The following is a 14,021-nucleotide window of genomic DNA, read 5'->3' as shown; positions in this document are numbered from 1 at the left end:
GCTTGAGCGCTATGTATTGGTGGCCCAAGATATAGAAATGGGCTCGCATAAATTTGCGCTTATGCAAAATGTGTCAAATATATAGACGCTCGCCGCATGTGTCGAAGCCTTTGGTCTGTCTGCCGTATTCAAAACCTCAACTAAGGCAAAAACACGTGAAGTGGTGGCAAAGCCGATGCCGCATTTTTCCCTTTTCGTTTAAAGTTGAAGGTATATTTAATTATTTTATTTGCGACAGAGCCGCATGTATCTGAAACATCAGATTTTCCTAATTGAATAGTAAAGCCTAAGTAGTTAACTTGCATAACTACTGGTAGCTCTGTCTTGTAATGTGATCCAACCTATGTACAGTCACACCATCTTGTGTGACCCACCCTAATATACAAGGGTACGTGTAGCCCCGTTACAGTTATAGAGACTTATCTTGATGAACAACGTAACCTATTCTTTCTATTAGCACAATATTCGGCAAGTGTATGCCAGGAATTGTGCAAATTTTTTGGACAATAAGCTAAAGTTTTCTCTGCCTCACTATAAAAGTACTCCTGAGTGCTAAAATTGAAATTTGTCAAGACAGTTTTGCTCAATATTTAAATTAATTTTAATAATTTTGAGAGTGACATCTAAGCCATGTACGCAGGCGTGGACAAGTACAGCGGCGCTCTAGTCGGTGAGGGCCAATCAAGCGGCAGTTCATCGCATGCTCCAAGTGCTTCTGGCTTGTCACTTGAAGATGCCATTGAGACTGCAGCCGCGGAAGAGACTGTGGTAGTAGACGTTCCTTATTCGTATTTAGCAGACGATAATGATCCAAAATCCATCGTCTCGGGTGTATCGACTGTGCTCTTGTCTGCGCAATTAAACCCTGAAGCTGGCGGTTTAATGTGGGTGGAAAACTCAAGCTCGAAACAAGCTTATAAGAACGTCGTAGCGATGTCTCAAATGACGTCAATGCTACGAGATAAAGATCGCAATGACTGCTACGAGCGTGGGATCAAACGTGCAATTGCGAAGTTTAAAGCCACTCGAAATCGTGACCCTTTGGTTCTTGATATTGGCACTGGTACAGGATTGTTATCCATGTTTGCAGCTCGACATGGAGCTGAGCATGTTTACGCATGTGAAATGTTTAAACCAATGGCTGAAATTGCCCACCAAGTGGCGCAAGCGAATTATCCTGATAAGATCACAGTATTTCCCTTACGATCTACCGACTTGAAGGTTTTGCCGGAGAATGATCATGACAGAGACCCAAAGATCATGTATCACCTCCCACGTCGGGCTGATTTGCTTGTATCCGAACTTTTTGATTCTATACTACTAGGTGAAGCGGTAGTACCAACAATTCGTCATGCAATGGAGCATTTATTGACTTCCGATGCGATGATTGTACCGGAACGAGCTACCGTCTTTGCTCAGATAATAGAGTGTGATCCAATTTATCATTTTACAAGTTTTCAGATGAAAAGTAGTGGCCCTAAATTGGCACGAAGTGATACAGCATGGCAGTGTCAAGGAGGCAAGCCAGCAATACCCGTGCATTTTCGCGCGTTTGAGAAACATTCTCGACAATTGTCGAATCCGACAACAGTCTTAAAATTTGACTTTACGAAATTGACAACAGAGGTCGCAGGTTTTAACGAAACAGTTGTCAATGTCGTGAATACTGGAACAATCGACGCTGTACTCATGTGGTGGCAAGTGAGTTTTGATGAAGACAATCACATCGTATACTCGACAGAAATGGGAGCACAGAATTGGCAAGACCATTGGGTTCAAGTCGTTTTTCCACTCGTGGGAAAAGTGCAAGCTTGCCCTAGTGAAAAGATCGTATTACGTGCTCATTATGATGATATTCGCATTTGGTTTGATGTCGAACCTCTCAACTATCAACAGAAAGTGATAAGTAATGATAAACCTCCGTGTACGTGTGGAATGCACTTAATCTGCAATGCAGAGCGAATTTCGATGCTGACGGATATTACTCGTCGTGAAGCGTTTGATGCGTCTGTAGCTTTGGTCGTGAAGGAACTTATGAAAGCGGATAGTCTGCGCTCAATTTCGTGCTTAGATATTAGTGATGGATCTTTGGGTGCGCTACTCGCCGCTTCGCTTCCAGAGGTTAGTAGTGTATCCTCGATCGAATCCAAGGAAGTATCAGCTCGAATTTTCAATCAAATTTTAGCTTACAACAATGCAAACGTTGAGGTTCTCAACAGTGGTGTCAAAGGATTGTTGTCTGAGCACTTGCAAGGTAAAACATCGAGTGTGGATTTGCTGATTGGAGAGCCCTTCTACTATTCAATGCAAAATCTCCCACTTTGGCAAGCATTTAACTTTTGGTTACGACGAACAGCCGTTGATGGTTTACTTTCTCAACAAGCCCATGTCTTGCCGGCTCGAGCCCGAATATTGGCTCAGGTTGTACAATTTCGGCAATTGCATCAGTGTTTTGGCGCCGTGGGGAACGTTTCTGGCTTTGATCACACCTGCTTTGACCAATTTCAGGACGAATACTACTCGCACAACTTTCCGTTTCCAGTTTATATGTACCCGTATAATCACGTTTCTGAAGTATCAGAGTTGGCATCTTTGGACTTTATGGAAATGGCACACACAGTTGCTACAAGTGGCAGTATTGAAGTTCTGAACTTGGCTGCGAATGCTGTGATCGTTTGGGTCGAATATCATTTGGATATTACTAGCAAGTATGTGGTAACGACAGGTCCAGCTGTACGCTATGCGAAGCAGCTTGTTCGTTTTCTCCCGTCTGATCCGGATGTAACATCCGGCAACGAATTGAAATCTAAAGTGAATTTCAGCTTTCACTTTGATGCATTGGAAGGCACGATCGATTTAAATTTTGAGTTAGAAAAATAGGATTTAAAGAATAGTATTTACCCATTCTATTGCTACAATATACTTAGCACAATCACTACCGACTCTCGTACCAAACAAGGCTCTACTGACAGAGAGTACGGAATGAAACATATTCTTGCTGTTATTTTATTGACCATTACTCTATATAAAAGTGGTTGTACATATCATTTCGAAGCACTGGGCAAGTCCGCCACATGAAAGCCGAATTTTCTTATCCCTTTCCTCAAAGGCATATCTGTCACATAAAAAGATTAGCACCATGCTATTCTCTGATATGGTTTCGACGTTCCTGTGCGCAGCGATGTATGATCTTTATCATCAACGGATCGCTCAGAGTCGAACATGGTGTATTTTGAACTTGACAAGAGCATCCGCTATAGCAGTAAGTTCCTCGTCGTGAATTGAAAGATAGTCTCAGCCGCTTTTAGAATAAAAAGGCTCAAATCAATGACGCGTTCCTCACCAATTATATCAGCTTAAAATTAAGTACAGCCTACGGCAAAGGCCACAATTAGCACGCGATGGCCGATTCGAATTCGGAAGTGCTAATATACAATCTCTACCTGAATGACGCAAGTTAGGGTGATCGCCTGCCGATCAAAGCCAGGTTGAAGGTGAGAAGTAAAAAGCGGCGCCAGCGTATGCACCTGTCGAGATGAAAAATCCAAGGGCCAAACGGGCGGCATAATGGTATGGTGAAATTTCGGTGATCGTGTTGTGTTCACGTAGGATCAAACATTGTCAGGCACATCTTAATTTATCACAGCAGTGTGCATATTTTATTCTCCCGTTTCCTTTCCGGACGGATCATGAGCCCAACGGCTCCGACTGTCTTCGAGAGATTCTGAATTAATGCCGCATGACGGCCAGCAGCAGTTATGATGAAGTCAAGAAAGAGCCAACATGTATACGCAACTGAAGGTAATTCAGCTGTTAAGCAGTTTAGTAGAGCGGATGGATTGCCCGGAAGCATTATTGGGTCGACCGGCGAGCCCGAAATCGAGTCTGTCTAAGTCAACTCTGGGTAATCGAAAGGCGCTGATGAGGTAATCGCCAGAAGATTAGCCGCTAAAGAGACTTAAAGAATTTGCGGACATATATTTCGGGAGGAATTAGCCAAATCTCGAATTAAGGTTTGCAGCTTGGAGCCTGGTGGTGGAAAATCTCAACGTGGTGGGGTTGTCAATCGGACCTGGAAGCGATCGGTAGGATGACACTATGAAATCATCAATCAAGAGAGTTGGTGTTTCTGGACCGATGGTAGTAACGATTGAGAATTTGTTGGGAAATTAGATTTGTTTTGCTAATAGCACACGATATGATATCAGCTTTGCGGTTCACGATGCAGCTTGAAGACTCACCAGAAAATGTCCGAGAATATCGTAGATGAAATTAAGATACTTGAATGAACAGGCGTGAAGTATGTGAACGATGACAAGAATGCAGGATGCAGCTAAAGCTAAACAAACTCTGCCCGTCGAGTCGGATGACCGCTCATTAGTATCGGGGGATTCAAATCGATGCATAATCTCGTTGTACAAAGGATATGCAGGAAGAACACTGAAGTCTTAAAGTAGCTAAATTCACATTATTAAATGCGAGTTGGTAGTACTCGTAGTCAATCTACGCCTGAGACGTTAAGAGTGATCCTCTGTGAAGATGGAGTAATACTCCTATTTGCCCCAGGGCATGCAGGGCGTGCTTGATAAGCTAATGTCCCTGCTGGGTCTTGAGGGTGTGGAGCACCTTGTTTCGCAAGGCCTCAAGGCGATTCGCGCGCGCCTAGTTGCATTTTTGAGCTATGAAACTGCTCTGCTAGAGCATCTACAGCAGAAACTGTCCATGACGCCACCGTCGACGATGAATGCCTCCTACCAGCCCAAGCCGCTCATGGTCAGCGTTAAAACCTTCTAATTATGAAGAAAATCTGTTGCTCTGGGTAATAGGGGCTGAGATGACTATGGCATCCGCCATGCTCTAGAACGACCAACAGCGCGGGTGCTAGCTATCTCCAAGCACGGGGGTCGAGCGCGAGAATGGACACTAACGTGCGGTGCTTCGGTTGAAGCTTCTTTACCCTCCGAAAAGGTAACGAAGCGTCAGCTTTTCGAGTGTTCTCGCCGCCTTATCAGGCATACCCGCGTGAGATCGTGCTTCCTTGCTGCCCGACCGGGCAAGAAGGAGTTGGTGGACTTTGTCCAAGTGTTGAATACTCTTATTGCCGGGATGGCAGCAGATCCTCTCCCCGGAGGGTCGCAGGAACCGTTTTTATGGAGGTCCTCCGCTCTGGCCCGACCAGAACGGGAGTCTTCCGTATGCGTCCGTCTTCTTTTGAAGAAGTAGTGAATGTGGCATTGAATGCCATATTCCACCATAAGTCGGCACAACTTTGGTTGGAATGCACATCCTCTCAGCTTGTTGAGCAGGCCTGAATAAATGGTTTTCGGCTATGCAGAGGAATAGAAAGGAGGGCTCTAAGCTGCCTAGCAGCGTTTAATCGCCCTACGGTGTTTTGTCGGTGAAGACACTCGTCACTTTTGGGATATTTGTCCACTGGGCAAGGCGCGTAAAGCCAACGTCTCGCTTCTAACAGTCTGGTTTGTCGCGGGGAAACAAAAAAATCTTACTAAAGCAGAACCAAGTCCTGTTGAGCCTCAAAGAGGAAGAGGGTAGCAGGTATCAGCCCCGAAGAGCTCTGTGCTCTTGAACACGGAACGTGTAACCAAGCCGGGCTTGTTGGTCGTAAAAACGACTGTGAACGGTTATGAGAAGCCATAGAAGATCCTTATCGCTTTCGGGGCGTCGGACAATTATGCTCGACGCTCCACGATCGAAAAAAGTGATCTGTATGCTGGGCGCTGGAAGCGCGGTTGAGTGACACCGGCACTGTTCGCTCAGCGACGGGGACTTGTGTTACTGTGCGAGGCTTCCTATGGATCTCGGTGTCAAGTTTCGTTTCTTGACTTTGATAGCGTGGAACGGTGCTTAGGCTTAGACTTGGACGCAAGGTATGACCTTATCCTTTGTATGCATGGTTGGAACACCATGAGCCTTGTATTGATTCGAGGTCGAAGACTTTAGGCGAGAGATCCGTGCACGTCTTCTGGTGGACATGAACCCACTTCTGCTTGAGAGCAGAAGCGCTATTGGCGCGGGCACTGGGCCGGGACGATCAATGGAGTATCCGAGTTGTCGAACACCAAAGTATTTTAGACAGGAGTCCCAATCGTGGCTCACGAGCTAAACATGGAGTAGCACGTAGCTCGCTGAGCACTGCTCAAGTAACAAAGCAGTTGCTGCATACCAAGAGCGGCATGGTCGGCCCTGGGCCAAAACATCGAAGGCGAAGCACGTGGAGAGGCACAACCCAATGAGCACTGCTCACATTACGAACAGTTGCTGCATGCTAAGAGTGGCAAGGTCGGACGAGGTCCGAGGCATCAAGGGCAAGGCCCTAGTGATGCGTATGGAGTGGCACGTTATCCACTGAACGAAGACTGTGGAAATTAGCAGTTCTTTGTCGAATGTTGTTAATAACATCATGGCTCCGATAGAGCAAGGAGTGGGGACACTGGACGATGCCAAGTGCATTTTCCTCTGGTCTCGATGAGACGTAGAACCGTTATAGAGAGAAGACGGCGAAGCCGTATGACATCTGCAAGACCCAGGGCGTCAACCCTCATCCAGAGTGCGTCTACCGTGGACTTAACACACAGCTATATACCCTTGTCAATGGTATGATGGGAGAGGAAGACGGCAACGTCACCCTCGAGGCTTTTTCCGTTGTAGATGCTCTTCTTGAGCTGGACGAGACGTCCTTCCAATAGTTTGACGGTGCCTTAAAGGCAGGCAATTTAGCCGAGGTGAACATTATACGACCATACGAGGAGATCAACTTGTCGTCGCTTTGGGATGAAGTTGGCACTAAGAGGGTGCTGAACGCACGAAGTGGACCATCGATCATAAAAGATCACTCGGATCCGTACTATCATTTGGTAAAGGAATTTCAAGACGTCGTCTCCAACTACGCGCCTTCAGTCCTATCTCCGAACCGAGGTGTTCCGGGAGCCAAATACTGCGTAACACGCCGATGACTTCTGCCCCTAAAGCAGTGTGACATCATTGCCGCCTTTATTCGTGTGAATCACGAGGTAGAAATGGTGCGTCAAAGCATGTCCCCCATTCGACACTCACGTTTTGTGTCCGGAAGTCGAACGGCAAGTGGCGTGTCGTTCAAGCTAACAATAAGCTATACGCCGCCACCATTGCGGCACTCCTAGTAAGAATTTTTCCAGAACGATACAGTTGGCTGTACAAAGTACAGAGCACTCGACTTGGTCGATAGTTATTACTAATTACTCACGAGAGCGAGAGATATTCTGTTGACAGCGGTGAGTATCCGAGCGGGATGCTCTGGGAGTGGCTGGTGATGCCCCAAGGGCTGCCACCAGCATCATTTAAGCGTCTGATGATGCAATTGTTCAGGTCCCATCGGGCTTATGCACAAACATACTATGACGACATCTTCTTCCACAGTCGTCCATCTTCGGCGCGGAAGAAACTCCTTTTTTAGGGTGCTTAAATGGAAAGCGTGGTCTTTGATCGGATCCCACTAAGGTCAAGGCCATTGTGGACTGGCCGATTTCAAAGAGCAAAAAGGACTTGCGCAAGTGGCTTTGCCTCGCCAGCTACTTGCACAAGCAAACGCAAATTATGCGGAGATGGCACGGCAATTATCGAATCTCCTTAAAATGTTGCGGAATGACCGAGGATCGGGAGGCTTTTGACAACGACAGCATCCTTCATGCACAAATACTAGCGTTGTCATACCCCGATCGTCCTTTAGTGTCGTCTGTGGCGCTTCGGGCTTTGACATCGGCTGTGCACAGCTGTCAGCAGACACAAAGGGGCGAGCTCGGGTGATCGCGTTGGAATCCCGCCAGTTTAAGGTTCTGGAGAGGAACTACCCAGTTTGCGACAAGGAATTACTTGCGATGAGGTATGGTTTGTCAAGTTCAGGATGCATCTGCATGGCTCCAAGCCGTTTGTGATCTTCACATATCATGCGTCATTACGCACTGCGACTCAGTCGCTTCACCACTACTTTACTAGCGTCATCTCAAACAATCGCAGAGGATAGCCGGGTGGCTCTAATTAGAATATAACTTCGAAGTGAAGTATATGCCAGGAAAGCAGAATGCTTTGGCTGATGCATTGTCAAGTAGACCGGATTATAAGCTTGCTCATGTCACGGCGATGACGTCGACAGTGACGGGGTCGATCCGCGCTGAATACGCTGGAGATTGTAGTGTGTAGCGCTGCTACAGAAACTTGGAGACTAGGACAAGAAATAGTCGGCGCGTTTGCGCGCACGGTTACGCCGATATTCGTTCAATATCGGGTTGCTGTATTATAGCACCAATTCAACGGATATGCCACAATTGTAACTCCTCACGATGAGTATTTGAAATACCGTATCATCTATGAGACATAGGACACTCCACTCGGTGGTCATGTCGGTCGTGTGAAGACGTACAGCTCGGTGAGTTGCCACTACTGGCGGCCCAAGCTGTACAAATGGACGAGTACATATGTGCGCACGTGTGAGACGTGACAGAGGGTGAAACCCTCTCCGAATGCGGCGACGCAGCTGGCCAGTCTACCAGCACCCTCCGGTGTTGACAGTGCATTAGTATGGAATTTGTGGTCGGCCTGCCGAAAGACTCGGAGGGCAACACCGTTGTGGTGGTCTTTTTGGACCGTTTGAGCAAGATTGCTCATCGTGCGGCAGTTCCGGACACCATCGACGGTGTGGTACAGCGGCGCTGTATGTCGATCGTGTCTTTCAATATCATGAACTCCCGAAGTCAATTGTCTCTGATAGGACCCCGCGCTTCACTGGGAAGTAGGGTGCTGGGCACAAAGTTGACAATGACAACAGCGACCATCCGCAGACCGATGGTAAAACTGAGCGCGTGAATTGCGTCGCTGAAGTCGTTCATCGCAGCATCTGTGCTAAGACGCCGAAGCACTGGAGCACCATGCTACCACTCGTAGTGTTTGCTCTGAAAATGCAGTGCATTCATCTAGTGGCTACACGCCGTTCTTCGTGAACAGGCTTCTTAATCCTCGCGTCCCGCTGACGCCACCATCCCACGGCTCAGGGCTTGGTGGGAGGAATAGCCGAACGGCTAGCTGATGTCAGCCTCCTCAATGTTCGTAAAGAAGTCGATGACTTCCTGTTTACGAGACTGAGTGTCTTACGATACTTCGCATGCGATGGCTGAAAGCGAAGACATGCAGAAAGAAAACGAGATGGAGGAAATAGACGAAATGTGGAAAACTTTGAGGTCGGACACTTAAATTTATTAAATGCTAATAACCTCCCTACATACGCAGTCTCTGCTGTATGTAAAACAAAGCTCCGTCCACCATATATTGGACCGTGAAAGGTCGCCAAGCGAGGCCTTGCGTATACGCTGAATCTTTCGAGACGGATGCACACCCACCCGACGTTTTATGTGAGCTTGCTTAAACCGTACCGGGATTCGGCGCAAGTCGGCGCGGAAACGTTGGCGCCGGGGCGGCGCCCAAAGGCGCTCGGCCACCTAGAAATTAAAGTGCAACCGAATCTGAGCACGGAGTTCCAAAATATCCGTTTCCAGGGGCACAAGGCGCTCCACCGTCGTACAAAGTGGCGTAATCGTCTACTCAACGGCAAGGAGCCGCTCCGACAGGGCGCGATAATTCTCAACGTGAGGCAATCGTGCACAAAGTGCCCCAGGCTCTTGAGGTCTTCTCTAGGCGACCTTGGAGAGACGCTCGGTGAAGTGCCGATGACGACGAACTTTGTCCTTTAAAGCTCGAGGAGCATCCCGTGTTGCCGGGCGGCGATCGACCAAGCCGTCATCGTCTGTCGCCGACTCTTCCCCATGAGAATGGTGGCGTCCACTACCACGTGGCACGCCTTGGGTCAACCCAATATCTTGTATGGTAGCGGGGATACCCAAACTTTGGAAACTCGTGAGAGTTTGAAGTGCCACTTCGGCAAGACTGCCCAGACGTCGTGGACGCTTTTGATTAAAAAAATCATGAAGCTTCGCGTCATCGCGTCATCGCGCACCCCGCGCTTCTCGGTAGTAGCACGGGAAGCTTAAGACGATGGCTGAGCTCAAACTATGGCTCTGAGATGCTGTGGTTGTGGACTCAACCGTGTGTGAAACAACAGAGCTCGCAGGAGCGTTATGGATAATTTCACGTGTCGCAGGGCGACAATACGCAGGAAGTCGGCGTCGCGCCTTGAGTTTGGCAAACATAAATCGAAGATGGCGCTCTACCCGCACATTCATTCTCTTTTGGCTTTGCTGTAACGTAGACAATGAGGAAAGTTTCCGGTGCCGCTGCACCTATCGCTCAAAGAGTTTCTCATCATCTGCGGCGGTTTCGTCAGGGACGAGCACCACAGGAATGGTCTGCTTTGCGGATACAGGAGCGCTACCTTTCTGAGCTCCAAGTCGAGCGCGGTACCGATAAATTGGGGATTTTGGGGGTACCCGAAAGCGAGCTCGGAGAGCTTTCTGCTGATTAAGCTCAGCATGGGTAGCGGTCGGGGGCTACGTAGATGCCTAACGACCGCGTCTTTCGGCGGGATCCGCGGAATACGTAAGGGATAGTTTCGAACGTTGGTTCGAGCGCATGCGAGCCGCCCTGGGGTAGCCCCCAACTGCTGATCCTGTGCCTCGTCAAGGTGATTGGTAACAAGAGAACGGACGGAGTCCGCAAGGTTCGAGCTGGGATCACATCGCGCCGTTGGCATCCTCCTCGTTTTCTTATGCTGGGAAAGGATTATCAGACTCGTAGTCGACTTCCCCGAACTCCTCGACGTCGACCGGGCGAGCGCGGTGTGTTGCACTCGATTGCCGAGAATTGGGATGAGCTTCCTGTGAAGCTGCAGATGTTCTGTTCGGAGATGCACCTTGTGTAGAAGGAGACGAAAGGCTTTGCCCGCGGGCGCCCTCGGAACCAGCAAAACTGGGTATTTCTCGTGTCAAAGGCACAGGGCTTATTAAGCGGGGAATGCTCAAGGATTTTCTTAAGAATGTAACGGTGTCTCAAACACGCGAACCTACAGCTAAATGTAAATTGTGGATATCCACAAATTTGATGGGGAAGAGACTAACGGGGTGACACGTACCCTTGACTCAAAGGGCGGGTCACACATGTGGTGTGATCGTATATAGGTGTGGAATACACATGTTGGCGTAGTGTCACAATGGTGTGGCTACGCCATAACAAGAAGCCACTACGTGGCAGGGTTGACAGTACTAATGCATAATATTAAGGTTTTACTATATACATTAGGTATTACTGAGCTCACAATTTTAAAAATTCTTGCGTCTATTGTCGATAACAGCGCACTGTTTTATGGATTAATAGTCACAAATTTTATATATCAATTAACGAAAATCAGTCCTGATATATATATAATGACATTGTAGTGAGACCTCACCTAGCCCACTTCTACACTTGAGTGGAAGCCGTGTAATATACGATATGGACGAATTAGACTATGACGACGCGGGTCACCGCGACATAGAAGACGATGAGATCCCAGAGGAAGAGATGGAGGAGGAGCTTCCGACCGATGAATTGTTTGAGGGTGGTGACGATGGCGCTGACCAGGAAAACAAGGTGCAAGTGCTTGATGAGTCCCATAAACAACCTAACGCACATCGCATTACCACGCGTTACATGACCAAATACGAACGCGCCCGTGTATTGGGTACGCGTGCCCTGCAAATATCCATGAATGCACCAGTTATGGTGGACATTGAGGGTGAAACGGACCCGTTAAAGATTGCGATGAAGGAGCTACGCGAGCGTAAGATTCCTATTATTATTCGACGGTATTTGCCGGACAACTCATTTGAAGACTGGAGTATCGATGAGCTAATTATCGAGTAGATGGGAAATAGAAAAGCGAAATGCATACACAGCGAGATATTGCAATAATAGTAACTACAAGTTGCTGCCATGCTTGCTACACGTTCTGCCAAATGCCGTGACTCGTGGTCTTAATTCACGGTAGTTTGCGAATCGCACGCAGTCCCATAATAACCCGGAAAACATTCGCATTCACCCGACTCATAGTTGCATTTGCCTCGTCCTCCACAGTCACGTCCCTGACTCTGCCCAAAGGCAAGTAAAACATCGTCACCGCTCGGACATTCTTTGAGAGAACAGTCAGGTCCGCGATATCCTTGGTCACAGTAACATCCCATATGCTTATTAGCATCCCACGCAGTGTATGCTGCCAAAACATTAGGACTCCCAGCTATAATAGCAGCGAGGGTGAGGCAAATACCCCGACTATTGCAATCATTTGGACACTCGGCTCGTTCACAGGCTTTGCCTCCATATCCTGGAAAACACATGCAATGTCCAGTGACATAGTCACAATTCCCTTGATTTGAGCATTCAGTTAATGAATGCGCTGTATTCGCGGCAGTCGGGACTTGAACCCACGCATCGCCATACGGACATGTACGCAGCGAGCAATCAGCACCTTTATATGCTGGATATTTGATACTTGGAGTCTCTTGGTCTTGTCGCTCATAGCATGTACACTTATCGTTCTTTCCGCATGTTCCTTGCGCATTGCAGCCGTTCGGACAGTACGCCGTGACATCCGCAGACATCCACATGACAAATGCAATGCATAAACACGCCACTTTAGATACGGATAACATGCTGGACGCGTGATTATTGAAAATTAATGTTGTCTGGGTGGAGTGTGGCGAAATAAATGTGGCGCTTCACGCTGTACAACGTGAAAGATCCCATGATTCCTTGATCAACAGTCGCCGCTGTTACTTTGCGCCGTTATCAAAAATATAGCATAAAGCTATTTTTTTTAAATATCTCTAGCCAATTGAGTAAAGCGAATTATTTCAGCAAATCACCGATCAATATGTTGATAGAAAAGTCATCACGATGTCTAGAGTGGTGGAAGTATTTGAGTACGAAGGTTGTTTTTCTTTCTTACACGAACCTCGCCGCTTCACATTCAAAATCTACAGCGATCATTATCTTTACATTGGCATTGATCCTGCGTGCAGTAATCCTCAACGAGAAGCAATTGATTTGAGAACTTTCCCACAAGAAAATTTGGTAGAAAACGACGACGTGCAAGCTGAGAGACGTCATGTCACCCAACATCTAGATTCGGACATTAACTCTACACCGCTTTATCTCGTACAAGGTCGCGAAGAGAATGAAGATGCTAGAAACACTAAGTTGCTCGCATATGATGGTCGAGCATTGGTAGTGATGCCTTCCGATGGACACGATGAGACGTGTTATATGGTACACTTCAAGCTTGTGCAGTGGGAACCAGGCACGCAAATTGCAGAGACACAGATTATCAAGTGTATCGCTCAATTGTCTCGTAAACGAGGTTTGTCAGGACGATTTGTTGATATTCAAGAAAGCATGGAAGAAGCTCAGGACTTCACTCTGAATCCAATCGCACATCGATTTGAGACATTGACAAACGTATTGCATCCACTCACTCCTGGCCAGTACGAATTACGAGGCATCACAATAGCAGAAAACGCAGTTGTATATGAGTGTATTGTACGTCTTACACTATTTGCAGATGGAATGGTGTCTGGAACATCTCGAGAGCTGACTTTTGCACAAGAATGTCCAATTTCAGGCATGTGGACTCGATTTGGTATTACGTATTTGTTAAAGTACGAGATGCATGGTAGCCAGCACTCATACATTTACTACACCACACCATTCCAATCCTGTCTGTATGGCACGTGGGAGAACGCAAAATTGCAGATGTTAGGAATCAGTAGTCAAGCTGAGCATGGAATTTTGGAGTTTCAATTGGTTCACGCTGTTCGAGTTTGGAGCGAAGCGTATCATAAGGACTATCCAAAGGTATTTCAAGAGTGTGTAAAGCTATTACTACTTGCCTCACTTCGGTCTGGGATTCTGCCCAGTCACTTGTGGCACTTAATTGTTGTGTATTGTGGATACGATTGGTTTCGTAGAATGTAAGATCACCATCATTGTACCATGATGATGTAACTGATAAGGTTTGACTAATAAAGTATATCAACTTTTAAACG

At 47.3% G+C, this 14,021-nt stretch overlaps 5 protein-coding genes across 5 annotated transcripts; 4 read left to right on the top strand and 1 right to left on the bottom strand.

The window, feature by feature from the left end:
- Positions 1 to 630: 630 nt before the first annotated feature.
- PHALS_07414 (protein arginine n-methyltransferase 7-like) lies at positions 631 to 2,880 on the top strand (the record flags this gene model as incomplete). Its single annotated transcript, XM_024720875.1, has 1 exon — positions 631 to 2,880. One exon carries the CDS (start codon positions 631 to 633, stop codon positions 2,878 to 2,880), a length of 2,250 nt encoding a protein of 749 aa, XP_024586031.1.
- Positions 2,881 to 3,783: 903 nt separating this feature from the next.
- On the top strand, positions 3,784 to 4,094 carry PHALS_07413 (uncharacterized protein; the record flags this gene model as incomplete). Its single annotated transcript, XM_024720874.1, has 2 exons — positions 3,784 to 3,926; positions 4,022 to 4,094. 2 exons carry the CDS (start codon positions 3,784 to 3,786, stop codon positions 4,092 to 4,094), a joined length of 216 nt encoding a protein of 71 aa, XP_024586030.1.
- Positions 4,095 to 11,433: 7,339 nt separating this feature from the next.
- On the top strand, positions 11,434 to 11,844 carry PHALS_07412 (dna-directed rna polymerases and iii subunit rpabc2-like; the record flags this gene model as incomplete). Its single annotated transcript, XM_024720873.1, has 1 exon — positions 11,434 to 11,844. One exon carries the CDS (start codon positions 11,434 to 11,436, stop codon positions 11,842 to 11,844), a length of 411 nt encoding a protein of 136 aa, XP_024586029.1.
- A 110-nt stretch (positions 11,845 to 11,954) lies between these two features.
- Positions 11,955 to 12,584, bottom strand: PHALS_07411 (Teneurin-1 and related extracellular matrix proteins, contain EGF-like repeats; the record flags this gene model as incomplete). Its single annotated transcript, XM_024720872.1, has 1 exon — positions 11,955 to 12,584. One exon carries the CDS (start codon positions 12,582 to 12,584, stop codon positions 11,955 to 11,957), a length of 630 nt encoding a protein of 209 aa, XP_024586028.1.
- A 289-nt stretch (positions 12,585 to 12,873) lies between these two features.
- Positions 12,874 to 13,950, top strand: PHALS_07410 (uncharacterized protein; the record flags this gene model as incomplete). Its single annotated transcript, XM_024720871.1, has 1 exon — positions 12,874 to 13,950. The coding sequence occupies one exon, from the start codon at positions 12,874 to 12,876 to the stop codon at positions 13,948 to 13,950; it is 1,077 nt and encodes a 358-aa protein (XP_024586027.1).
- Between the last annotated feature and the right edge of the window lie 71 nt (positions 13,951 to 14,021).

The sequence above is a fragment of the Plasmopara halstedii genome (assembly GCF_900000015.1).
Source record: "Plasmopara halstedii genome assembly, contig: Scaffold_3109, whole genome shotgun sequence".
NCBI classification, from domain to species: domain Eukaryota; phylum Oomycota; class Peronosporomycetes; order Peronosporales; family Peronosporaceae; genus Plasmopara; species Plasmopara halstedii.
This window is presented reverse-complemented; position numbering and strand designations above follow the sequence as displayed.